The sequence below is a fragment of the Myotis myotis genome, unplaced genomic scaffold, assembly GCF_014108235.1.
Source record: "Myotis myotis isolate mMyoMyo1 unplaced genomic scaffold, mMyoMyo1.p scaffold_m19_p_56, whole genome shotgun sequence".
In the NCBI taxonomy this organism is placed as follows: Eukaryota; Metazoa; Chordata; class Mammalia; order Chiroptera; family Vespertilionidae; genus Myotis; species Myotis myotis.
In genome coordinates, this window is record NW_023416364.1 from 145001 (window position 1) to 170687 (window position 25687).

Below are 25687 nucleotides of genomic sequence, written 5' to 3' on the forward strand. Positions count from 1 at the left end.
GCGGTCGAACGACCCTTTCACAGGGGTCGCCTAAGACCATCCTGCATATCAGATATTGACATGACGATTCATCACAGTAGAAACATTACAGTTATGAAGTAGCAACAAAAATAATTGTATGGTTGGGTCACAACATGAGGAACTGTATTTAAAGGGCCAGAAGGTTGAGAACCACTGCGGAGGCTTCAGGGGAGAATCCATTTCTCGGCCTTTTCTAGTTTCTAGAGAGGGCATGTGCGTCCACAGACTCAGGGCTCCTTTCTTTACCTTCTGAGCCATCCGTGATCAGCTGTGTTTTCCTTATGACCAGCTGAGTCTTTCTCTGACTTCTGCTTTTGTCATCTCTTCTCCTTTGCTGACTCTGACTCTCCCGCCTCCCTCTTTCACTTGGAAGAGCCCTTGTTATTACTTTAGGCCCGCCCAGATAATCCGGGAGACTCTCCCGCTCTCGACATCCTTAACGTGTTACCTCTACAAAGTCCTTTTTGCCACTTAAGGTCACATAGTCACAGGTTACAGGGATTAGAACAGTGATGGTGAACCTATGACACGCGTGTCAGAGGCGACACGCGAACTCATTTTTTGGGTTGATTTTTCTTTGTTAAATGGCATTTAAATATATAAAATAAATATCAAAAATATAAGTCTTTGTTCTACTATGGTTGCAAAGATCAAAAAATTTCTATATGTGACACGGCACCAGAGTTAAGTTAGGGTTTTTTAAAATGCTGACACGCCGAGCTCAAAAGGTTCGCCATCACTGGATTAGAATATGGACATCTCGGGGAGAGGGGGACGCATTGTTCTGTCTACCGCATGGTCTATAATGATCCAATCAGTCAGTCTGTTCAGCTCTCAATAGCACCCTCAGCTGCCGTTTAGAAGCTGAATCTTGATTCATACACACCAAACTTTTTTTAAAATATATTTTTATTGATTTCAGAGAGGAAGGGAGAGGGAGAGAGAGATAGAAACATCAATGATGAGAGAGAATCATTGATCGGCTGCCTCCTGCACACCCTCCACTGGGGATCGAGCCTGCAACCGGGGCATGTGCCCTTGACTGGAATCGAACCTGGGACCCTTCAGTGCGCAGGCCAATGCTCTATCCACTGAGCCACACCGGCTAGGGCCACGCCAAACTTTTGACTGCTTCTTGGTAGTTCCGTGGCTTAGTGGGTGTTGGCTGCTTGATTGGTTTTCCTTCGTCTTTCATGGAAACTCACCAGAGTCAGGCCCAACCAGGATAATTTTATGATCTTGGCCCCATGGATTCTGTTGCCCTGGTAATCTTGATTACAGATAATTGTAAGTCAGGTGGCCGATAGGGTCCCTGGAAGAGAGCTCTGTAAAATTCCCCATAAGGTCAAGAAAGGATGTAGGTATCTGATAACATTCATCCACTCAACAAATATTTCTTTTCTTTTTTTTTAAATTTTATTTTTATTTTTATTGATTTCAGAAAGGAAGGGAGAGGGAGAGAGAGATAGAAACATCAATGATGAGAGAGAATCATTGATCGGCTGCCTCCTGCACACCCCCTACTGGGGATCAAGCCCACAACCCGGGCATGTGCCCTTGACCGGAATCGAACCTGGGACCCTTCAGTCCGCAGGCCGACGCTCTAACCACTGAGCCAAACCAGCTAGGGTGCAACAAATATTTCTTGAGTGCCTGCTAAGTGCCAGGCACGGTTCTAGGTAGGTGTGGAGGACACAGCGGTGGACAAGACAAGGGCCCTGCTGTCCTGTAATTTATATTCTCCTGGAGAGACAGGTAATAAGCCAGGTGAAAGCTGAAGGAAGAATTTGTTCAGAAAAACTCACCCAGGATCCAGCACAGAAAGACGAAAAGATAGGAAATATGGAAGGGTGCTTAAGAGACACTGCAGATACAGTGAGTGTAAGTATATATCAAGTAAGAGCTTAAGAAGAAAGAGAGTGGGGACAGGGGTAATGTGTGACACCATAGGACCTGGTAATATTCTGGAACCAACGAAAGAACAAATCTACAGATTCAAGGATGTCTTAGAATCCAGAACAGGGAAAACTGGCAATGTAGAATTCTGTAATCAGTGACAATATCATTCACAGACCAGGGAGCAGAATAGACATGGTCTGGCGAAGGAAAACATAGAATGAGACAAGGGGTCTCGCCAAAGGCTTGCGTCTTGTATGACTCGACACGTGACTTCAACAGAACCTAGAGACGCTGTTTCTAAATGTTCACTCTCATTTCTTGAACCCATCACATCAGAGACTGATAACCATCCTTGAACTTGTACCAGTTCATAGTACCAGTCTGTATAGACATAAAAATATATTTGATAAAGTTCAGCATCTACATTTATGTTAAAAACTCTTGGAGAGCCGGGAATAAAAGGAAGTTCCCCAGATTTGAAAAAGGGCAATTATAAAACACCTACAGCAAACATCATATATATATATATATATATATATATATATATATATATATATATATATTAATATATTTTATTGATTTTTTACAGAGAGGAAGAGAGAGGGATAGAGAGTCAGAAACATTGATGAGAGAGAAACATCGATCAGCTGCCTCCTGCACATCTCCTACTGGGGATGTGCCCGCAACCCAGGTACATGCCCTTGACCGGAATCGAACCTGGGACCCTTCAGTCCACAGGCCGATGCTCTATCCACTGAGCCAAACCAGTTTCGGCGCAAACATCATATTTGATAGCGAAACTTACAAAAATTACTTTTGAGATCAGTAGCAACATAAGGATGTCCAAATAGCATGACTTCTATTTGACATTGTACTGGAGAATTTATCCAATGCCATATGGCAAGGAAAAGAAAAATAAAATAAAGATTGGAGATGAAGACATGAAGTTGTCATTATTTTAGATGGTATATTTGTATACATAGAAGATCCAAAAGAATCTAATGCTAACTTATAATTCACAAGGTATTTTAACAATGTGACTGTATACAAAATTAATATGCACAGTTAATGATATTTCCCTGTATTAGCGTATTAGCAGTCACTATCCTATTAATAAAAGGCTAATATGCAAATTGACAAAACGCCAAATGACCGGTCACTGGGGGCAGATGCTCAACGCAGCCTCTCCTGCCTCCATGGCAGCACTAAGGATGTCTGACTGATGGCAGGCTTAAGCCGAGGGCTCCTGGACTGTGAGAGGGCACAGGCCAGGCTGAGGGAACCCATCCCCCACCCCCATATTGCACAAATTTCATGCACTGGCCCTCTAGTTAGAAAATACAAGAGAAGAAAAGACATTTATAACAGCCAAAAGAAGTAGCTAAAAAGAAATCTAGCAAAAGTGTACAAAACTCCTATGGAGTAAATTATAAATGTTGTTGATACCAAAGAAGAATTTAATAAATGTAGAGCTATACCATATTCATGGATTGGAAGGGTTAGTGTTGTAAAAGGTCAGATCTCCAAATAGATTTATAGATTCAATGTAATCCCAGTCGAAGTACTCAAAGCTTTTTTTAAAAAATGTATGGGACTGACTAGCATCTCCTAAGCTTTATAGGGAAGTGCAATGAAACAGTAAGACTAAGATTGACTTAAAAGAAGAGCAATGTAGAAGGATTTGCTCTACCAGTTATCAAGATTTATTATACAATTCTTGTAATTGGTGCAGGGCAAATCCAATGGATCAGCAGGACAGGATAGAGATTCCTAAAAGAGACTTATGTGCACACTTGATATTTGACTCCAGGAAATGGGAAAAGGAGGATAGTGTGGGTACCCTCACACTCCAAACCCCTAAAACTAATTCCAGATGGGTCAAAGGTCTAAATGTGGGGAGGTGAGGGAGAACTTCTCAAGTTATAGAAATCTCTACTTATAAAAGAAAAGGTTGATATATCTCATAATTTTAAAGTTAATAACATCTGTCAAAAGAACCAAAAAGGGTGTGCAAAGTCAGTCTAGAAAATGGAGGTTATTGGCTACACATACAGCTGACAAGGGACTCGTATCAAAACCACATAAGGCACTGCTACAAATCATTAAAGAGTAAGCACAATTTCTTTTTAAAGAGATGCCAAAGAATTTGAGCTGACACAGCACACAATAAGGAACTCCAATGTCCAATAAATGTAGGAGTTACTCATCACTCATGAGTCATCAGAGAAAGGAAAAGGAGAATCGTGAGATACCATCAAACACTCATTGGATTTTCAAAAATCAGTGTCCGAAAATACCAAGTGCTGGGGGACAGTGGAAAGCAGTGGGAACTCTTACAAACGGTTGGTGAGAGTATACATTGTCATGTGTAGTTTGGAAAGTGTTCCTTCTATTATTTACTAGAGGCCCGGTGCATGAAATTCGTGCATGGGTACGGTCCCTAGCCTGCAGCCAGCCCCACCCCCCCACCCCCAGTTTCCCGTTCGCTGTCAGGTGATTGGAGCCTGCTGGCTGGGAACCGAGAGGTGAGCCGTCTGTCCGCTCACCAGCCCTGCCCCCGCCACGGGTTGCCCTCTGTGTGGGGGCCATTAGGGTCAATTTGCATATTACCCTTTTATTATGTAGGATTACATCAGAAGATAGACATGCCCTGAGGTCTAGGGTTGCATCCGCTCGGCACAGTCCCCAGAAGCGGTCTTTGGGATCCAGGAGGTTATAATTGGGCATCGCGTTCAGTTAACTTTGTAGAAGGATGGAGGACAGGAAGCAACAGCATCTTAGCATGAGAGCGTCGAACACATCTTTGCGGAGTGACCAGGGCTGCTGCTCAGCACCTCCAGGTGGCTGGTACTACATGAGTGGGCAGGTGTTGCCCACCCTGCCTGACTGGCTGAGGGAAGCTTCATACACAAGAGGAACCCTCTCTCTCTCTCTCTCTCTCTCTCTCTCTCTCTCTCTCTCCTCCTGTGTGTGTTTTAATCCTTACCCAAGGATATTTCCCATGGATTTTTTATAGAGAGTAGTAGGGAGGGAGAGACAGAGGGAGAGAAACATCGATGTGAGAGAGACACGTCGGTTGGTTACCTCCCACACATGCCCCAACCAGAGCCAGGATGGAGCCTGCACCTGAGGTATGTGCCCTTGACCGCAATTGAACCTGCCGCCCTCCAGGCCACGGGCCAATGCTGTGTCCACTGAGCCAGAAGGGCTTGGCGAGGAGCTACCCCTTGAGGGTAGCTTCCAAGCCCCACCAGGAGCATACTCAGTCCTAAGAAACACCCCGCAGAGAAATCAAGGTTTCTATTCAGTCTCCGTCACATAGGCCCGTGGGACCCATGGACCCACTCACAATCCTTTCCGGGGTCATTTTCATAGTGAACATTGCTGCCTGGGAACACAGCTAGCATTCCATATGTACCTTAATCCAGTTTGTTTCCATGGAAACAGTGGTTGGAAGAAAGTTTTAACCAAAGTCATGTTCCAATAGAAAGCAGGTTTGTCTGTCAGTGTTTTCTCCCAGCAACTGCACTTCTGAGATATATATCCGGGAACCAGGATTCATGTAAGAAAAGGTGGACAGAAGCATTATTCATGCAACCAGCTTCAAAGTGGAAATAACCAAATGTCCATCAATATTGAGTGAATACATACATCGAGGTATATGTGTATAATGAAATAGTATACAACAGCCAAAAAAATGAACGAGCCACAATTATACACAGCAACAAGGATGCATTTGACATGTGAAGGTGGCAAGCAGACGATATAGGTCAGTGGTTCTCAACCTCGGCTGCACATGAGAATCACCTGGGAATCTTTTTAAAATCCTGATTTCTGGGCCTCATCCTCCGGAAATTCTGTTTCTTTGTGATGGGGTGGGGCCGCAACGTTAGTAACAAAGAAACAGAATTTCCTGAGGACGAGGCCCAGGAATCAGGATTTTAAAAAGATTCCCAGGTGATTCTCATGTGCAGCCAAGGTTGAGAACCACTGATATAGGTAGCATTTTTTTCATTTACATAAAATTCAAAATCAGGCCAAATCAAACTTTTGATAAGACAAAAAAGAAAAGTTAAAAAAATGAATTTCACTTAAGGAAACAAAATAATGACCTCCCCCCTCCTCCCAAAGATGCCAACGTTCTAATCCCCGGAACCTGTGAGTGGCAAAACACTGCCGATGTGATTAAGGGTTTTGAAATGGGGAGAGCATCCTGGATTCCCTGGGTGGGTCCAATGCCGTCACACGAGACAAGCAGGGAGGACGTGACGATGGAGAGAGGAGGTGTAACAACAGAAGTCGAGGGTGGAGTGGTCACGAGCCCAGGGATCCCCGAGCTCAGGAACCCAGCCGCTAGCAGCTGGAAAAGGCCGGGAGCAAGTCCTCCCTCGGAGCCTCCAGAGGGAACACAGCCCAGCGGACACCTTATTTTCTAACCCAGTGAAACTGATCTCAGACTTCTGACCCCAGGCAGGGACTCGGCAGTACTTCCTTACAGCAGCAACAGGAACTGACACAGGCAAGAGAGGGGCACCGCTGTGAAGAGGAAGGTGGTAGTGATGAGAAGGGGACAGTTACAGTGTTGTCCTCGAATTCTTGACCTGGGTGGTGGCCCAAGGATGTTCACTTAAAAAAATTATATAAATACATACACATACATACTAGGGGCCCAGTGCACGAATTTGTGCACCTGGAAGGGAACTGTGGGCCACGGAGTGATTGGGGCCAGTGCCAGCAGCGGTTTCGAGCAGGGCTGGCACTGTCAGCGAGTGCCAGTGGCAGCTGCCGGTCCTGGTCACCCCTCAGGAGCAGGGGGAGGTGGAGAAGCCCTGAGGGGCAATTAGGGCCGGTGCTGGGCGTCGGCAGTGGGTGTGAGCGGGGCTGGCGCTGGCAGCCAGTGTGAGAGCTGGGTAGGACTGTGGCACCTGGGAGCAAAGAGCTTTCAGTAACCACCAGAGGCTTGCCCTGATGACAGCGACCCGTGTCCCGCCTTGGTCTGGCGCCCCCACTCACGGCTCCACCATCTTGCGGCAGCCAATGCCTGCCATGTTCCGTGCTCTGCCACCTACTGCCGATGCCTGCCATGTTCTGTGCACGCCCCCTGGTGGTCAGCGCATGTCATAGCGATTCCTTGTTTGGTTTCACGCATACAGAAGGCCAAGAGGCATATGACAACATGCTCAAAATCACCCATCATTCCAGAGATGCAAATCAAAACCACAATGAGATACCACCTCACACCTGTCGGAATGGATATCATCAACAAATCAACAAACGACAAGTACTGGAGTGGATGCGGAGAAAAAGGAACCCTCTTGCACTGCTGGTGGGAATGCAGACTGGTGCAGCCACTGTGGAAGACAGTATGGAGAGAGAAACATCAATGATGAGAGAGAATCATCAATCGGCTGCCTCCCCCATCCCCTCTCTGGGGATCCAGCTTGCAACCTAGGCATGCGCCCTTGACCGGCACTGAACCCGGGACCCCCTCAGTCCGCAGGCCAATGCTCTATCCACTGAGCCAAACCAGCCAGGGCCAAATGTCTCCTTCCTATGAAGGCACCAGTCCTATTGGATGAGGCCCACCCTCAGGACCTCGTTTTAGCTCGAGGTCCTGCGAGGTCACGGTCTGAAGTCTTGGGGATTAGCTCTTCAACACATAGATTCTGTGGGACACAGGCCACCTATACTAGCGCACAGCCTTAAGCAAGTCACGAGTTTGTGTCGTCCGGCAAGCTTCGTTGAGCACCTATTCCGTGTCAGGCAAAAAAAAAAAAAAGACAAAGGTTGGCCCTCCTGGAGCTTCCAGCTTAGCTGGGAGACAGCACACCCCACGTCAGTGAGGATGAACAGGGCAACGAGAGCAGCAGGGAAGCCGGGATCAGCACAACAGATCTGGGACTCCAATGGCTGCAGGGCTGGCTCTCGCCACCTCGGCCTCTCGTCTCCACTCCGTCTACTGGCCTCACTGCCCCAGGATGCTCGGTGCGGCGGGGGCTGTGACAGCCCAAGTCCCGGGGGCCTTCCCCCCCAGCTCACGGGTTTTCCCCAAATCCAGGGAAAGGGTGCAGGCTGGCTCCGCCTGGGTCCCATGTCCTCCTGGCGGCCAGTCACTGTGACTGTGCAGGGCTGGGTGGGTCCTGGGCCGGCAGGGTGGCCTGTTGTGGTTGGAAGCCAGATCCACGTGGAAGGTGGGGGGCTGTCTGCAGAAGGGTAGAGCTGGGGGGAGGGGCTGGGGCCCCCAGGGTGGCAGGTGCCAGCCCCATGCAGCCACTCAGCTCCCACGCGCCTCCTTCCTTGGTCTCGCGGCCTCTCCCACATCCAGCCCACACCCAGGCACCACCCTCCTTCCTCCAGATCCAGGAGTGGGAGGCCCGGCTCTCTGCCTGCGGTAAGGATCCCAGGGCCCCAGGGGTCGTCATGGACCAGAAGGCCAAGACCCGGAAAAGGATCAAGATCGTGGAAAGCCAGCTGGACAGGGTGAGGGCCAGCCTCCTGGCTCTTTCCAGGCCTGACCTCTGGGGTTGGGGGAAGAATGAGCATGGGGTCAAGTTCTGGAAATGGCCAGCGGCGGCGGGGGGTGTGTGTGGGGGGGAGGAGGTAAGGAGGCCACACAGAGGCCTGCATGCGGGAAGGCCTGGGTGCTGGGCTCCCTGCGGGGTCAGGAGACAGGATCCTGGAGGGTGGGGTGTCCCTGGGGAAAGGAGACTGATGCTTGGGCTCTGCCGGTGGGGCGGGCCGATGCTCTCAGGACCCCCACATGGAGGAGGGTCTCAGACCCTGGCACCCTGTCCCACACCTGCCCCCCCCCCCCCCCAGGTCACCTGTCACTTCGACATCCATCTGGTTCGGAACGCAGCCCTGCGGGAGGAGCTGGATCTGCTGCTGGTGCAGAGGAACCACTATCTGAACATAGACCGAAAGCTGCACAAGGTCAGTGGCCCCCGACCGAGCACCCCGGCCCGGCCCTGCGGGGGGGGAGGAGAGGAGGCGAGGAGGAGGGTCACCTGCTTGTTGCCCGCACTCGGGCCTCGGATACGCAATGGACGAAGCCATAGGTTTACTTTCGTTCAGAGGGAATGGAGACCCGGAAAGTGCTCCCGGACGCCTTTAACGAGAAGGCAGAGATGTCGTTTTGACTCTTACCACCCAGGGCAACCACGGAGCCAGCCCAGCCATTTTCATCCCCTGGGTTTCTCAATAGCCCTCCCTCCACCCTCCCTTTCCTGCAAGAATAGGACAAAGAACTACATCTCCTTCACCAAGACCCACCATTTGCCGCATTTATTCGGTGTAATTATTTTTTTTAAATATATTTTATTGATTTTTTACAGAGAGGAAGGGAGAGAGATAGAGAGTTAGAAACATCAATGAGAGAGAAACATCGATCAGCCGCCTCCTGCACATCTCCTACTGGGGATGTGCCCGCAACCCAGGTACATGCCCTTGACCGAAATCGAACCTGGGACCCTTCAGTCCGCAGGCCGATGCTTTATCCACTGAGCCAAACCGGTTTCGGCCAGGTGTAATTATTATCTCGACTGAAAATAGCTTATTTCTATATTGGCTAAACTACTTGCGGGCACACAGCAGACACGGTGTCTCTGAGAAATTCAGTGTGAATTTCCTAAAAACAAGATCATTTCTTCCCCCTCCCCCACCCCTTTATCCTCACCCAGGGATATGTTTCTATTGATTTTGACAGAGAGAGGAAGGAAGAGAGAGAGAGAGAAACATTGATCAGTTGCCTCTCATATGCACCCCAACCAGGGATCGAACCCGAAACCTTTTTGGTGTATGGGATGATGCTCTAACCAACTGAGCCTCCTGGCTGGGGCTTTTTGTCTTTTTTGTGGTTACTAGAGGCCCGGTGCATGGATTCGTGCACTGGTGAGGTCCTCAGCCTGGCCTGCGCCCTCTTGCAATCCAGGACCCCTCAGGAAATGTTGGATAGCCGGTTTCGGCCCGATCCCCACAGGCCCGATCCAGACAGGAGGGAGCCTGATCCTGCGCGTTGAGCACCTGTCCCCTGGTGGTCAGTGCATGTCCTAACCACCGGTCAGCTGGTTGTTCGGCTGATCGGTTGCTTAGGCTTTTATACATATAGGTGCTCTTTGTTTGAAATACAGTTAGGTTCATTTGCTTCAGCTGTGTCCAGTTTTAGGTTGTATCTGTCCCCTCTCATTGTTGGTTTAATTTCTCTGTGAGTCTGTAGAGCAGTAACTGGGTTCCCAAATCCAAACCACTCCAACAGGCATCCCAGGCCCAAACCGTTTCCTCCCCAGCTCTGCCCCGTCCCCACCCAGACCCTGTGGTCTCCGGCTATCCATCTGGGTTTCTTTTTGCAAAAGTAAATGCATGTGCGTGTATATGTATATAATGTATATGTGTGCAGTATGTATGTGGTTATGTATGTGTGTGGTTATGTTTGTGCATTTTTATTATTTAAAGCATACTTTACTGATTTTTAGAGAGACAGGAAGGGAGAGAGAGAAACATGGATGTGAGAGCGCAACATGGATCGGCTGCCTCCTGCACACCCCCCACCGGGTTCGAGCCCGCAACCCCGGCACGTGCCCTGACCAGGAATCCAACCTGCACCTTTAGGTGCACGGGACGACACCCAGCCAATGAGCCACAACGGCCAGGGCTCTCTGTGTCTTATTAGTCCACACATGATACACTGTGCACATGCACATGCATGTATGCATATGTGTGTCTATGTATATTGCATGTGCATGAATACATAGACACAGTGTACAGGTGTAAAAATATATCGTTTCCTCCCTTCTTTCTCCCGAAAGAGCCCTTTTTGCTCATAAACTGCAAAGACATTTCTATGGAAGCAGAAAACGGACGAGTTTGGTCACAAGGATGACAGTCACACACGCAAATGCCTGAACCCCAGCAGCGGAGGGAGGTCGGGGCGCTCAGGCATCCTCCGGCTGGGGGGGGAGGGCGGGGGGCGGTCAGCCCAGCCGCTCATCCCGTGGCTTCCCGCCGCCTCCGTCCCGAAGATCCCCGCCCGCGGCCGCTCATGGGGAAGCTCCGTGCGCTCAGGCGCGGGGCCCCGCTTCTCCGGGAAACGCGGGCGCTGAGACCCTCTGCTCCCCTCCCGCAGGAGATGCATCTCCTGCGGCGCACAATCAACGGGCTCACCGTGTCCTCCATCTCCGCCTACTCCGTCAGGTAGGCCGCCGGCGTCCGGGAGGGGCTCCGGCAGGGGAAGGGGCGTGGGGGCGGTTCTGACCCCCGGAAACGGACCATCAGAACCGACACTGTTTTCCATAAGGCGGCCCATCCTCCGCGCGCCTCTCCCCGCGGCCTCGGGCGATGTCCCGCTCCTGGCGGGTAGGGTTCACCTCTTCGCCCCCGTCTGTTCCTGGCTCGTGGCTGGGAGGGGCCTCGAGAGAATGACTTGAGGCTGCACGTAGCACCCGCTGCACGGGGCCTGGACGGCCCGGCATCGGCAAACGGGAGTCATTCTTTTTTTATTTTTTATTTTTATTTATTTTTATTTTTTTATTTTTTATTTTTTAATTATTATTTTTTTAATTAAATCTTTATCGTTCAGATTATTACATTTGTTCCTCTTTTTTTCCCCCCATAACTCCCCTCCTCCCAGCTCCCGCCCCACCCTCCGCCCTCACTCCCCACCCACTGTCCTCATCCATAGGTGCACGATTTTTGTCCAGTCTCTTCCCGCATCTCCCACACCCCTTTCCCCCCCAAGAATAGTCAGTCCATTCCCTTTCTATGTCCCTGATTCTATTATGATCACCAGATTATTTATTCACTTGATTCTTAGATTCACTTGTTGATAGATGCATATTTGTTGTTCATAATTTGTATCTTTACCTTTTTTTTTTTTCTTCTTCCTCTTCTTAAAGGATACCTTTCAGCATTTCATATAATACTGGTTTGGTGGTGATGAACTCCTTTAGCTTTTCCTTATCTGTGAAGCTCTTTATCTGACCTTCCGTTCTGAATGTTAGCTTTGCTGGATAAAGTAATCTTGGTTGTAGGTTCTTGGCATTCATCACTTTGAATATTTCTTGCCACTCCCTTCTGGCCTGCAAAGTTTCTGTTGAGAAATCAGCTGACAGTCGTATGGGTATTCCCTTGTAGGTAACTGGGTTTCTTCCTCTTGCTGCTTTTAAGATTCTCTCTTTGTCTTTTGCTCTTGGCATTTTAATTATGATGTGTCTTGGTGTGGTCCTCTTTGGATTCCTTTTGTTTGGGGTTCTCTGCACTTCCTGGACCTGTAGGTCTATTTCTTTCACCAGGTGGGGGAAGTTTTCTGTCATTATTTCTTTAAATAGGTTTTCAATATCTTGCTCTCTCTCATCCTCTGGCACCCCTATAATTCTGATGTTGGTGCGCTTGAAGTTGTCCCAGAGGCTCCTTATACTATCTTCATATTTTCGGATTCTTTTTTCATTTTGCTTTTCCAGCTGGGTGTTTTTTGCTTCTTCGCATTTCGAATCTTTGACTTGATTCTTGCGCTCCTCTGGTCTGCTGTTGGGTGTCTGTATAATATTCTTTATTTCAGTCAGTGTATGCTTAATTTCTAGTTGGTTCTTTATCACAACATCGAGGGTCTCATTAGATTTCTTGAGGATCTCACAACAATTATCGGCGGTCTCACCAGTCTTTTCAAGGGCCTTACTAAGTTTATCGGCAGCTTCTAGACAGTTCTTAAGAGACCTTAAAAGTGTGGTTCTGAACTCAATATCCTCCATTGACAGTTTTGTCCTGTTTCTTTGTCTCCGCATTTTTTATGCTTTCTTGGTGCACCCCCTAGTGGTCTTTGTCCGCAGTCTTGTTGCCTTTAAGCCTTGATTGATGTCGGCAATACCGGGGTGATTTGACCTCCAGGCTAACTGGCTATGAGAGTCTGCTGTGTCTGTAGTGGGAGGGCTTCTGTGCTGGATCTCTAGGGCGGTGCTAATCTAGCGTTTGCCTGAGGCTATCGGGCAAATGGCGCTGCGCAGGGCTTGGGCGGGGCGGGTCCCCGGGGATCTACAGGGTGGGCGGAACGAGCAGTTATGGCGACTCTCAGTTCCTTCCCCAGGGGCTCTGCCTCTCAGAGCCCCAGCAATGGCTGCAAACCTCGGAGAGAAAGCTGCCTTCGCGTTCCGACCGAAGCCAGACAGTCCCGTTTCTCCCGTTTGAGTCTTGGTCCCCAGAGACTCGCCCGGATCTGGAGCTCAGAGTCTGAAACTCCCTCCCGATTGAAAACAACAACCGCGCCCTCCGCCGCCAGCCCGCTCTGTGCGCACTCCGCACCTGAGTATTTCACTTCAGCACTGCGCCTCCTCTGAGTCTGGGTATGATATTCTCTTTCCTCCTAGTTGTAGAATTTCCACTCAGCCAGCCTTCCCGTGGTTCTGGGTGATGTCCGTTCTGTCCTTTAGTTATATCTCTGAAGTGGTTGTTTGAGGCAGCGATCTCCGGCGTTAACCTATGCCGCCATCTTGGTTTCTCCACACATTCTTCGGCGAACGGGAGTCATTCTATCGGTTGACAGGCACAGTGTCCCTCAGGCCACCCTCAGGCCTGGAGAGCCTGGCGCTCTGCACATCGGCTTGTGTGTGTGTCTCGGCGACTCTCGTGGGCTCCCGCTCCCTCTCCCTCGGCCCTGCTCCTTCTGAGCCTGGCCCGGGGGTCCCGCGTCTTCTCAGGATCCCGTTTCTACCCAGTGACTTCCGCTTGCTCCTGGTTCATGATCCCTCCTGCCATGGGCTGGAGCCCACGTCTATCCTGTGGTTTCTGGGATGTGTCAGGAGGCTCAAACAAACTTGCCCGTTTTAGTTGTTTATTTTAAATGTATCTTTATTGGTTTCAGAGAGGAAGGGGGAAAGAGAGAGAGAGAGAGAGAGAGAGAGAGAGAGAAACATCAATGAGAGAGAATCATCCATGGGCTGCCTCCTGCACGCCCCCTACTGGGGATCGAGCCTGCAACCCGGGCATGTGTTCCCCTGGTCGGAGCCAATCAAACCTGAGACCCTTTCGTCCGCAGGCCGACGCTCTATCCACTGAGCCAAACCGGTTAGGGTGGACATGACCTTTTTAAATTTATTTTTATTTTTATTTTATTTTTATTCATTTATTTATTTTTTTATACTCTTTTTTTAATTTTTATTTTTTTATTGCTTAAGTATTACAAAGGGTATTACATATGTGTCCTTTTTCCCCCCCGCCCTTGACAGTCCCCTAGCCTCCCCTATCCCCCAGTGTCTTATGTCCATTGGTTATGCTTATATGCATGCATACAAGTCCTTTGGTTGATCTCTTACCCCCCTCCCTCCTGCCCCCCAACCCTCCCTATTTTTTTTTATTTTTATTTTTTATTTATTTTTTATTGCTTAAAGTATTACAAAGAGTATTACATATGTCTCCTTTTTTCCCCTCCCTATTTTTTATTTTATTTATTTTTTATTTTTTTTAAAAATTTTTTATTGATTTTTTTACAGAAAGGCAGGAGAGGGATAGAGAGTTAGAAACATGGATGAGAGAGAAACATCGATCGGCTGCCTCCTGCACACCCCCTATTGGGGATGTGCCCGCAGCCAAGGTACATGCCCTTGACTGGAATCAAACCTGGGACTCTTCGGTCCGCAGGCTGATGCTCTATCCACTGAGCCAAACCTGTTAGGGCTATTTTTTAATTACCTTTATTGTTGAAAGTATTACAGATGTGCCCCCTACTTCCCCCACTGACCCCCTCCACCCGGCTCCCGTCCCCTCCCCAGGCCTTCACTGCACTATTGTCTGTGTCCCTGGGCTATGTATATGTGCATATAAGTTCTTTGGTTGATCTCTCTTTTTTAATATATATTTTTTATTGATTTCAGAGAAGAAGGGAGAGGGAGAGAGAGAGAGAAACATCAATGATGAGAGAGAATCATTGATCAGGTGCCTCCAGCACGCCCCACACACTGGGGATTAAGCCTGCAACCTGGGCATGTGCCCTGATCGGGAATCGAACCGTGACCTCCTGGTTGGTGGACACTCCACCACTGAGCTCTTTGGTTAGTCTCTTCCTGCCTCCCACCCCTTCCCGCTGAGATTGGTGGGTCTGGTACATGCTTCAATGTCTCTGGATTTATTTTGTTAGTTTATTTTGTTCATTAGTTTCCACATATAAGTGAGATCATGGATACTTGTCTTTCTCCGGCTTATTTTACTAAGTATAATACTCTCCAGGTCCCTGCACGCTGTCTCAAAGGGTAAGAGATCCTTCTTTTTTTACTGCTGCATAGTATTCCATGGTGTAGATGTACCACAGCTTTTTTATCCACCCATCTGCTGATGGGCACTTGGGCTGTTTCCAGATCTTAGCGATTGTAAATTGTGCTGCTATGAACATACCAGTGGTGGTGCGTACATTCTTTCTGATTGGTGTTTTGGGATTTTTAGCATATATTCCTAGAAGTGGGATCACTGGGTCAAAGGGCGGTTCCATTTTTAATTTTTTGAGGAAACTCCATACTGTCTTCCACAGTGGCCTCACCAGTCTGCACTCCCACCAGCAGTGCATGAGGGTTCCCTTTTCTCCGCATCCTCGCCAGCACTTGTCGTTTGTTGGTTTGTTGATGGTAGCCATTCTGACCGTGTGAGATGGTATCTCTCTGTCATTTTCGAGTGCATCTCGGTGATGATTCGTGCCCTTGAGCATTCTTTCATATGTCTCTTGGCCATTTCCCGTCCTCTTTGGGGACATGTCTATTTTGGTCTTTTGCCCATTTTTTAACTGGGACTGTGTGTCGTCTTTTCGTTAAGTTGTATCAGTTCTCTACATAGTCTGGAGATTGACCCTTTATCAGACGTGTCATTGGCAAATATGTGGAACGTGATCTGTGGCTCCTCTCCCTACATCCTTCTCCTTTCAGCTTCTGGTCCCATTCTGAGCATTTCCCAATGACCTTCCCGAGGGAGAGAGTGTGACTGTCCAGCTCATCTTTCCCGTGGGCCCACAGGTGATGCCTGCTGGCCCGTCTGAGCACGGCCAGGACCCAGGCTCCACCACACTCCCCAATGATTGCCGTGGGCAGCCCCGCTGGGTCAAGGGCCCGGAGGTTTCAGATGGAAGGCGGGCGGGTGTCATCACCGACACGTCCTGTTGGAGAGGCAGTGTGTTCACTGCTTCCTCACCTGGTGGCCTGGGCCAGTCACTTCCCTCCCTGAGCCTCCCCTGGGACATGGCAGTTATGATGGTGTCTGCCTCACGGGCCCTGCAGAGCACCCCCTGCAGGGCCTGGATCTCAGGTGGTGGGTTCCCTCTCCCTGCCTCTCGTTGGCATGGAGCCCAAGGCACAGAAAGAGCTGAGTCCTGAGCCCCGAGGCGCTGCCACCAGAGGCAAAAGGGGCCACCGGGCTGGGGGTGGGGGTGCCCTGGAGGCTTCCCACGGAGGGGTGACCCAAATACGCCTTCACGGACTTTGAACAGAGCAGGAAGCTGGTGCTCACAGGTTGAGAACCGCTGGTCTAGAAGCTACGTCCTGGCCGGGTAGCTCAGTTGGTTAGAGCCTCGTCCGGATACACCAAGGTTGTGGGTTGGACCTCCAGTCAGGGCATGTGCAAGAAGCAGCCAATGAACGCATAAATAAGTAGAACAAATCAACGTTTCTCTCTCTCAAATAAATAAATAGATTTTTGTTTTATTTTTTTAATATATTTTTATTGATTTCAGAGAGGAAGGGAGGAGATAGAGATAGAAACATCAATGATGAGAGAGAATCATTGACCGCCTGCCTCCTGCACACCTCCTACTGGGGATGGAGCTCTCAACTGGGGCATGTGCCTTTGACCAGAATCGAACCTGGGACCCTTCAGCCCGCAGGCCGATGCTCTATCCACTGAGCCAGACCAGCCAGGGCTGAATAAATACATTTTTAAAAAGCAGCTCAGAAGCTACATTTTCAGATGTGCAGCCAGGGGAGGCCCAGTGAGTGAGGCTTCTAGGGTCCCCAGAGTCCTAACAGGGTGTGTGCACAAGTGCTGGTGACATCGCCTACCTGTCCAACCTGAGGTCCTGGGTGGCCCCAGCCCCTTATATTTCCAACCACACGCCCCCCCCCACCCCCACACTCCAGCACGCTAACCTCATCACCTGGCTGTCCCCTTCGTGGCCGGAGTGTCTTAACTGTGCCAACCTGCCCCCTCCCTTCTTCATCTCCCCCCCCCCCCCCCAGTTCCAGGCGCCACCCCGCAATAACGCCCGCCTCCTGGTGCCCCTGCGCACTGTTAGCCAGAGAGGAGGTTCAGGCTGAAATAAAGAACAGGAAACTCTTATTTGAGCAAAAGGATTACAATCAGGGAGCAACTCAGTGGCTCTGGAGAGAACAGAGAAGGGCAGGTTCATACCTGAAGGCAGAAGCCGCACAGCGTCATTCTCTGACGCAGGGGAGGCGGGCGGCTGGGCTCACCGCGCTCGGAAGGGAGGAGGCCGAGTCCATGTGCCGGGCAGTCCGCGCAGCAGCTGGTGGCCAGGACGGTTATGGCTCCGGGCTAAGGCTCGGCCTCGGACTGCGCGTAGCAACAGGTTTAGCAGCTTCATAGCAGCTCTGTGGACGGAGGCGGATGCGCCCCCGCCCCGCTCCCTAATAGCCTCAGAGCTCACGTCAGTGGCTCCCTGAGCAACGCCTGTTCCATTTCACTGTTTCCATGATCAGCTTGTGGGCAAGGCCGTCAGCCCCCTACCAGGCCCAGCACCCCCCCTCCCCCCGCCAGGCCCTGACTCCTGACCCACCTCGAGAACCTAGAAAATGTTCTGTCTTTTGTCACCTCAGGGTAACAGCAGACTAATGCTACCCCATCCCTGGGACTCCAGGCTGACCCCGCCCATCCACCCCCCAACCCCAGACTGCGCCCGCCCACCCACCCACCCCTGGGACCCCACACTGATTCTAATCCAACCTCCATCTCCCGACCCGACCCCGACGGGCCTGCCCAGGGAGGAGGCGAAGACCAAGATGAGCTTGCTGCGGGAGCGGGCCGACAAGGAGGGCGCCCAGAACGAGACGGACGTGCAGATCTTGCAGCGGCAGATAGCGCACCTGGACCATCTGCACCGCTTCCTCCAGTTCAAGAACCACGACCGGCAGCCGGATCCCGTCGTCCTGGAGAAGCGCGAGAAACGCGGTGAGGCCGGCCGCCCCCTCTGCACCCCACCGGCCGGCCGGGGCCGCGGAGAGGGGCGAGCGCCCGTCTCCAGGTCTCAGGGCGCACGGCCGGGGCCCGCCTGCAGGGGGCGCTGGGGCGCGCAGAGGCCTAGCGGCCCTGCCCTCGTAGCCAGCAGGGCAGGGGCCTGGGCTCCTCTTCCAGGGGTCGTAGGGGCGGGTGGCCGCCCCGGGGCACCCACCTCACTGCCCCCCTGCCCCCAGCCCGGGAGGTGGCCGAGGGCCTCCGGAAGACCTCGCAGGAGAAGCTGGTGTTGCGGTACGAGGACACCCTGAATAAACTGGCCCAGCTGACCGGGGAGAGCGACCCGGAGCTGCTGGTGAAGAAGTACCTGGATAGTGAGTGTCTGCGCCCGCCCCGCCCCGCCCAGGTCCCCGAGGGCCTAGGGACCCTCCGCCTGCGGGGAGGAGCGGGCGGTTCCGCACCCCGCCCCCCTTCCTGGGGCGCCTCTGCGCCTTCCCGTCTCTCTCCTCTTGCTTCTGTCTGTCTGCCTCTCCTCTGCATCTCTCTGTCCCCTCCGAGTGTCTGTATCGCTGTCTTTCTTGTTTTGTTTTGTTTTAAATATATTTTCATTGATTTCAGAGAGGAAGGGAGAGGGGGAGAGAGAGAAACATCCATGATGAGAGAGAATCATGGATCAGCTGCCTCCTGCACATCCCCTGCTGGGGAGGGAGCCCGCAGCCCGGGCCTGTGCCCTGGACCGGAATCGAACCGGGAACCTGGACGCTCGCTCTATCCACTGCGCCAAACCAGTAGGGCTGTTTCGCTGTCCTTTTGTGTCCGTGGCGTTTCTCTGGGGTTGCCTGCCTCCCGCCTCCCCCACGCCCCCTCCCTTCCTCTCTCCTCCCTGCTCCTGGGCATCGCTCTCCGAATCGTCCCCTCCCCCGGCGTCTCCCCGTGTGCCCGCTGCTGTGTCTCCCGCCGCTACTGTTTTCTCTCCCTCACTTCTGTGTGTCCGTGCCTCTCGGTCTCTCCGGGTCTTTCCGTTTGCTTCTCGGTGTCCCGGTTCTCTGGGTGTCTCTCCGTCTGTGTCTCCCCGCCTGGCCTCCGCGCCGTCTCTCTCAGCCCCTCCCTCCCCGTCCCGTGCGCCTCTCTCCGCTTCTGGTTTGGTCTCTTCCGCGCGTCCCTGACTCCGTCTCCTGGCCCCGCCTTCCCCGCTCAGCCGAGGAGCGCAACTTCGCGGAGTTCAACTTCATCAACGAGCAGAACTCGGAGCTGGAGCGTCTTCGGGAGGAGATCACCGAGGTGAGTGAGCCCCGCGCGTCCCGAGTCCTTGCCCCTGGCCTCGGCACCGACCGCCTCCTCCGCGGGCAGCCCCTCCGCCGCAGGCAGCCGGGCCCAGCCTCGCCCTCGCCCCGCAGATGAAGGAGGCCATGAAGAAGGCGCGCTATGGCGACGCTGCCCGCCTGTCGCTGAAGGAGGAGCACGAGGCTTCGGTGCAGCAGCAGATAGGAGAGGTGCGCAACGAGGCCGACAGCCTGGAGGCCCGCGCCCAGACGCTGAGGGAGCAGGTGGAGAACTTCAAGGCAGGTGAGCACCTGCCCCGCCTCTTCATCTGGGCGGATGCGATGAGCACGCGGAGGGCCAGGCCTCTGCTGGCCATTTGGAGATTTCCGGGAGTTACTTTGTGCACTCACTCATTCACCGCATATCCGTCATCCATCCATCCATGCACCCGGTATCCCGGTATTCATCCATCCATTCATTCATCCCTCTAGTATTGATCCATCCACCTATCCATCCATCCATCTAGTATCCATCCATCCATCCATCCATCCATGCACCCAGTATTCATCCATCCATCCATCCATCCATCCATGCACCCAGTATTCATCCATCCATCCATCCATCCATTCATGCACCCAGTACTGATCCATCCATCCACCCATCCATCTAATATCCATCCAGTATTCATCCATCCACCCATCTAGTATTTACTTATCTATCCATCCAGTATTCCTCTATCCACCCATCCATCCCTCTAGTATTGATCCATCCATCTATCTATCCATCCATCCCTCTAGTATTGATTCATCTATCCATCCATCCATCTAGTATCCATCCATCCATCCATCCATCCAGTATTCATCCATCCATTCATTCATCCCTCTAGTATTTTTTTTTTTTAAATATATTTTATTGATTTTTCACAGAGAGGAAGGGAGAGAGACAGAGAGTTAGAAACATCGATGAGAGAGAAACATCGACCAGCTGCCTCCTGCACATCTCCCACTGGGGATATGCCCGCAACCCAGGCACATGCCCCTGACCGGAATCGAACCCGGGACCCCTCAGTCCGCAGGCCGATGCTCCATCCACTGAGCCAAACCGGTTTTGGCGCCATCCCTCTAGTATTGATCCATCCATCCATCCATTCATGCACCCAGTATTGATCCATCCATCCACCCATCCATGTAGTATCCATCCATCCAGTATTCATCCATCCATCCATCTAGTATTTACTCATCTATCCATCCAGTATCCATCTATCCATCCATCCATCCATCTATCCCTCTAGTATTGATCCATCTATCCATCCATCCATCCATCTAATATTCATCTATCCATCCATCCATCCATCCCTCTAGTATCCATCCATCTATCCATCCATCCATCCATCTAGTATCCATCCATCCATCCATCCATCCATCCATCCATCCAATATCCATCCATCCATCCGCTACTCATCCTTCCAGTCTAGAGCACTCAAGAGCAGGCTGCCCTGGCTTTGAATCCCAGCTCCACCATTTGTGGGCCTTGGTGTGTGGCTTCCTCTGTGGGATCCTTTCTGGAAACACAATGCTGCGCCTTTGTAGGGTGGCCACGAGAATTAGATGGGGTGACGGATGGAAAGCTGAAGGTGGAGGGAGGCAGAAAGGTGGCAGTGGTGACGGGGAGCAAGCAGGAAGGCCACCCCCTGGCGCGCAGTAGGAGCCTAAGTAGTGGCAGACCCGCGTGTCCTGTGCGGAGCGATGAGACCTGCTGGGAGTGTGGGCGGAGCCTGACACGGACACCCCGGGCACATGGAAGCAGGCGTGGGCGGAACTCAGTGTGGAGCATGGGGCCATCATTCGGGGGGCCCAGCGCAGAATAAAACTGTGGGGCCCCTTGTTTAAAATTTGCCAAGGATTTCAAGGTGGCAACAGGGGAGCATCAGACCCGGTGCAGGGCCTTCTGAGCAGAGGGCCCCACGCCACGGCTCAGGGGGCACACCCAGGCCACGGCTCTGTGGGTGCAGGGCAGGCCCCCCGGAAGCAGTGATGCTTGGGGCCGACCTGGAAGGATGATCATTTAACTGAAAAGCCAGGAGCGGATGCTCCCCACAGGTGGGCAGGGCCTAGAGGTGCCTTCGTGGCTCAGCGTCCTCAGTGCAGAGGGGGGAATGCAGAGTGCGGGTGGGGGCGGACGAGGGCCTGGGCCTGAAGGGATGCCAGGCTGAGGCGCTTCTTGGGGGTGCTGGGGAGCCGTGGAGAGTTGTGAGCAGGAGAGGGGGTGCATAGGGAGGCTAGGGGAGGAGAGTGAGGAGGAGGGGCGCAGGTATGAGATTGAAGGGCCATGGGGATAAGGGACAGGGGCACTGGGGCTGGCCTGGTGAGCTGGGGAGCCGGGGAGAAGGAGTGTGATGGGGAGGACCCTGAGCTCAGTGTGGGCTGGGGGTGCTCAGGGAGGGATCCCAGGGGGGAGCTGTCTGCATGAGCCTGGTTCGGGGCGAGGAGGTGCAGGGATGGCTGGTGGGGGTGCCGGACGGTTGGGTGCAGACTTTTTAAAGACCCTCACCCGAGGATCTTAGGGGTTTTGTTGTTGTTTTTCAATTGATTATTAGAGAGAGAGGAGCATCGATTGGTTGCCTCTCACACACACCCTGACCAGGGATCAGACTGTAACCTTTTATTTATTTTTATTTTGTAAATATATTTTTATTGATTTCAGAGAGAAAGGAAGAGGGAGAGAGAGATAGAAACATCCATGATGAGAGAGAATCATTGATCGGCTGCCTCCTGCAAGTCCCCGACTGGGGATCGAGCCCACAACCCTGGCATGTGCCCTTGACCGGAATCGAACCTGGGACCTTTCAGTTCGCAGGCCGACGCTCTAGCCACTGAGCCAAACTGGCTAGGGCCAAACTGCAACCTTTTATTTTTTTTATTATTATTTTTTTAAAAAGATATATTTTATTGATTTTTTATAGAGAGAAAGGGAGAGGGATAGAGAGTCAGAAACATTGATCAGTTGCTTCCTGCACACTCCCCACTGGGGATGTGCCCACAACCAAGGTACATGCCCTTGACCGGAATAGAACCTGCGACCCTTGAGTCCGCAGGCCGCCGCTCTATCCACTGAGCCAAACCGGTTAGGGCACAAACTGCAACCTTTTAAAAAATAGGATTGCCCTGACCAGTTTGGCTCAGTGGATGGAGCGTCGGCCTGCGGACTCAAAGGTCCCAGGTTCGATTCCAGTCAGGGCATGTACCTTGGTTGCGGGCACATCCCCAGTGGGGGGTGTGCAGGAGGCAGCTGATAGACGTTTCTCTCTCATCGATGTTTCTAACTCTCTATCCCTCTCCCTTCCTCTCTGTGAAAAAATCAATAAAATTATATATATAAAGGATCTCAGAGGGGAAAAGGGAGAGAGAGAAAGGTAGAAACATCAATGATGAGAGAGAATCATTGATCGGCTGCCTCCTGCACGCCCCCCACTGGGAATCGAGCCCCCAACCCCAGGCCTGTGCCCTGACCAGGGACCAAACCATAACCTGCTGGTTCATAGGTCGAAGCTCAACCACTGAGCCACGCCGCCGGGCTCTCACGGCTCCTGTGGTGGATGGGACGGTGCTCTAACCCACGGAGCCGGCGGCCAGGGCAGGTGCAGATTTTGCCCCGGCTGCCGTGCCTTCATTAGCAGCAGCAGCGAACTCACTGAACCTAGCAAGCCAGGCCGGCCAGTCCTCTGAGGGGCTCATGACCATGGCACCTGGATATGAAAACAAAGCCAGCCCGCCTGCGGGTGTTTCTGGGGGAGGGGCCGGAGCTGGGGAATCAGAACCGGATGAGGGCTCGGCCCATCGGCTGGGCTGTGTGGGGCCTCCCAGGGGAGGGGCCTTCAGCTTGTCCCGCCCCCTCACTGCCTGCCTTCCCTTGTCCCCAGCCCTGTGCCGGGTGTACAGCGATGCCCTCCCACGACCTGGTGTCGGCCTGGTGTCTGCCCTTGGGGACGTCTGCCCGCCTTGCTCGCCGTCTCATAGACCGGGGCAGTGGGGACTTGCGGGAAGGAGAGGGCGGGCCCCAGCGGCCCGGATTTGACAGCCTGTCCCCCCCCATTGCCCCCTCCTCTCCCCCCCAACCCCCAGCCATCCAACAGCTCTTCACCAAGGCCCAGTGCGACAGCACCATCATCAAGGACCTCCTGGGGGTCAAGACCTACATGCGGGACCGCGACATCAGCCTCTTCCTGGGCCTCATCGAGAAGCGGCTGGTGGAGCTGCTGACGGTGCAGGCCTACCTGGACGCCCAGGTGGGGTCGGGGCTGCGGGGGGCGGGGGGCGCAGGGCGGGCCTGGGCTGACCAGCGGCTCCTCCCTGCAGAGCTACACCACGTCCAGCTTGTCGGTCGCCGCCCTCACAGTGCTGGGCAAGGACGCCGAAGACCTCCCCAAGAAGGTGGCCCCGCCCCAGCTCCCTGACAACCTGTGAGCGCAGGGCAGGCGCGGGAGGGGACAAATGGACCGCAGGGATCTGGGGGGCGGGGGAGGGGAGCGGGGGGGGGGGCGGGCGGGAGGCCTCTTTGGGACCAGAAGTTGCTGTGGCTCTGGGGGAGGAGACGAGGGAGTGGGCGCTTTGGGGACCAGAGGGGAGAGGGCCCTCCGGCGGGCAGAGCGCGGCTCCGGGCCTCGGTGTGGCCGCGAGGAGCCATCGGCCGGGTGTGGGTGCAGCAGGCAGCCCCTCCCTGCCGCTCCCCGCTTTAGGGAAGAGCCCCCAGGCTTCGAGGCCAAAGAAGACTATCCCTTGAGCAAGGAGGAGCTGCTGAGCTACGTGATGAAGTCGGTGAGAAGGGGCGGGCGGCCGGGGCAGGGCCGGGCCCAGCCCTCCCGGGGCCTTGCTCACCGCCCCCCTCCCCCAGATGGAGGCCCGGGAGCTGGCGAGGGAGCAGCACATGAAGGAGCTGATGGAGATGGCCAAGAAGATGGACAGCGGCCAGCCCCTGAACCTCTCCGCGAGCCAGCGGCCCAGCTCCGGCACACCCCTGGCCATCTCCGGGAGCCCGAGTGCCGGGCCCGGGTCCGTCCTGAGCCACAGGACCAACGGCATCCTGGTGTCCAGCCGCGCCACCAGCGCCAACGTGGGCCACGTCACCTTCGGCGACCCCAGCACCATGGGCTCCGCCAGCGGCAGCCAGTTCTCCGCGGGCGGCCGCGTGGCCTTCAGGCCGGTCAGCTCCAGCAGCTACCTGGGCTCCACCGGGTACCTGGAGTCCAGCGGCGGCTCCGAGAGCTTGGGCGGCCTGCCGAGCAAAGGCACCGAGTCCGAATCCAGCCCTGGCCCTGCCTCCAGCACTGGCCCAGGCTCCATGGAGAGCAAAGAGTCCTGAAGCCACAGCTGGGCGCCTACCCGCCCTCCCCGCTCTCTGCAGGCCATCTCCCCTCGAGTGCTTCTGCCCCCGTATCGCCCCCCCATTGTCCCTGTGGCTCCATCTTCTCCCGGCCCCAGCCTCTGCCCCCACAGCGTCCCCACTTCCCCTTCCTGTGTCCCTGTGTCCCGTCCCATCGGCTCTTCCTCATCTCCTCTCTGTCTCCTGGCCTCTCTCTGTTCCCGCCCTCTTTCCCTTTCTGTCACCCAGTCTCCTGTTGTCAAAGTTTCCCTGCTCACTGTGTGTCTGTCTTGTCTCGCATCTGTCTCCCCGTCTCTGCCGACTTCCCTGGTTCTCCTCCCACCTCCCGTTTCTGCTTCCCCATTTCTAGTTCCTTCTCCTCGTCTCCATCCCCCTGGCTCTCCCGGCCGAGGTCCCTGTCTCAGTGGCTCCTCATTCCTTGCCCTCCCCGTGAGCCCCCAGCACTGACCCCGAGGAAAGAATTGGTGCCGAAAGTTCAGGGTCAGCATGAGCTGCGACCACAGGAAATAAAGGGCAGAGCCCAACTGTACCCCAGCCTGGCGACAAGTGTCTGTGCGAGAGAGGGATCTGTAGACATGGCTGTTTCTTGAGCTCCAGCCCAGGGGAAAATTTATGGCCCTGTTCACTCACTCATTCACTCACTCACTCACTCACTCACTCACTCATTCATTCATTCACTCACTCACTCATTCATTCATTCACTCACTCACTCATTCATTCACTCACTCACTCATTCACTCACTCACTCACTCATTCATTCATTCACTCACTCACTCACTCACTCATTCATTCACTCACTCACTCACTCACTCACTCACTCATTCATTCATTCATTTTGTTGAGGCCTCCACATTTCAGGCTCTCCTGAGAACTGGGCACTGTATCAGTCAGGACAGGCTGTTATGCTGCAGTAACAAACAAGCCCAGGATCTCCGTGGCTTAATGCAGCAAAGGTTTACTACTGGCCAGTGCTGGT

General features: G+C 53.1%; 1 protein-coding gene across 1 annotated transcript in view; it reads left to right on the forward strand.

Moving 5' to 3' along the window:
- The window catches only part of ODAD1 (outer dynein arm docking complex subunit 1), a 31078-nt gene extending 5833 nt beyond the window's left edge, over positions 1-25245 (forward strand). Inside the window, exons 4-14 of the mRNA XM_036311569.1 lie at positions 8278-8400; positions 8740-8853; positions 11042-11109; positions 17879-18066; positions 18309-18443; positions 19268-19350; positions 19467-19635; positions 23454-23617; positions 23688-23791; positions 24068-24146; positions 24223-25245. Coding sequence (XP_036167462.1) covers positions 8278-8400; positions 8740-8853; positions 11042-11109; positions 17879-18066; positions 18309-18443; positions 19268-19350; positions 19467-19635; positions 23454-23617; positions 23688-23791; positions 24068-24146; positions 24223-24690 — 1695 coding nt within the window. The 3' untranslated portion in view covers positions 24691-25245. The remainder of the gene's footprint in view (positions 1-8277; positions 8401-8739; positions 8854-11041; positions 11110-17878; positions 18067-18308; positions 18444-19267; positions 19351-19466; positions 19636-23453; positions 23618-23687; positions 23792-24067; positions 24147-24222) is intronic.
- The last annotated feature ends 442 nt before the right edge of the window (positions 25246-25687 follow it).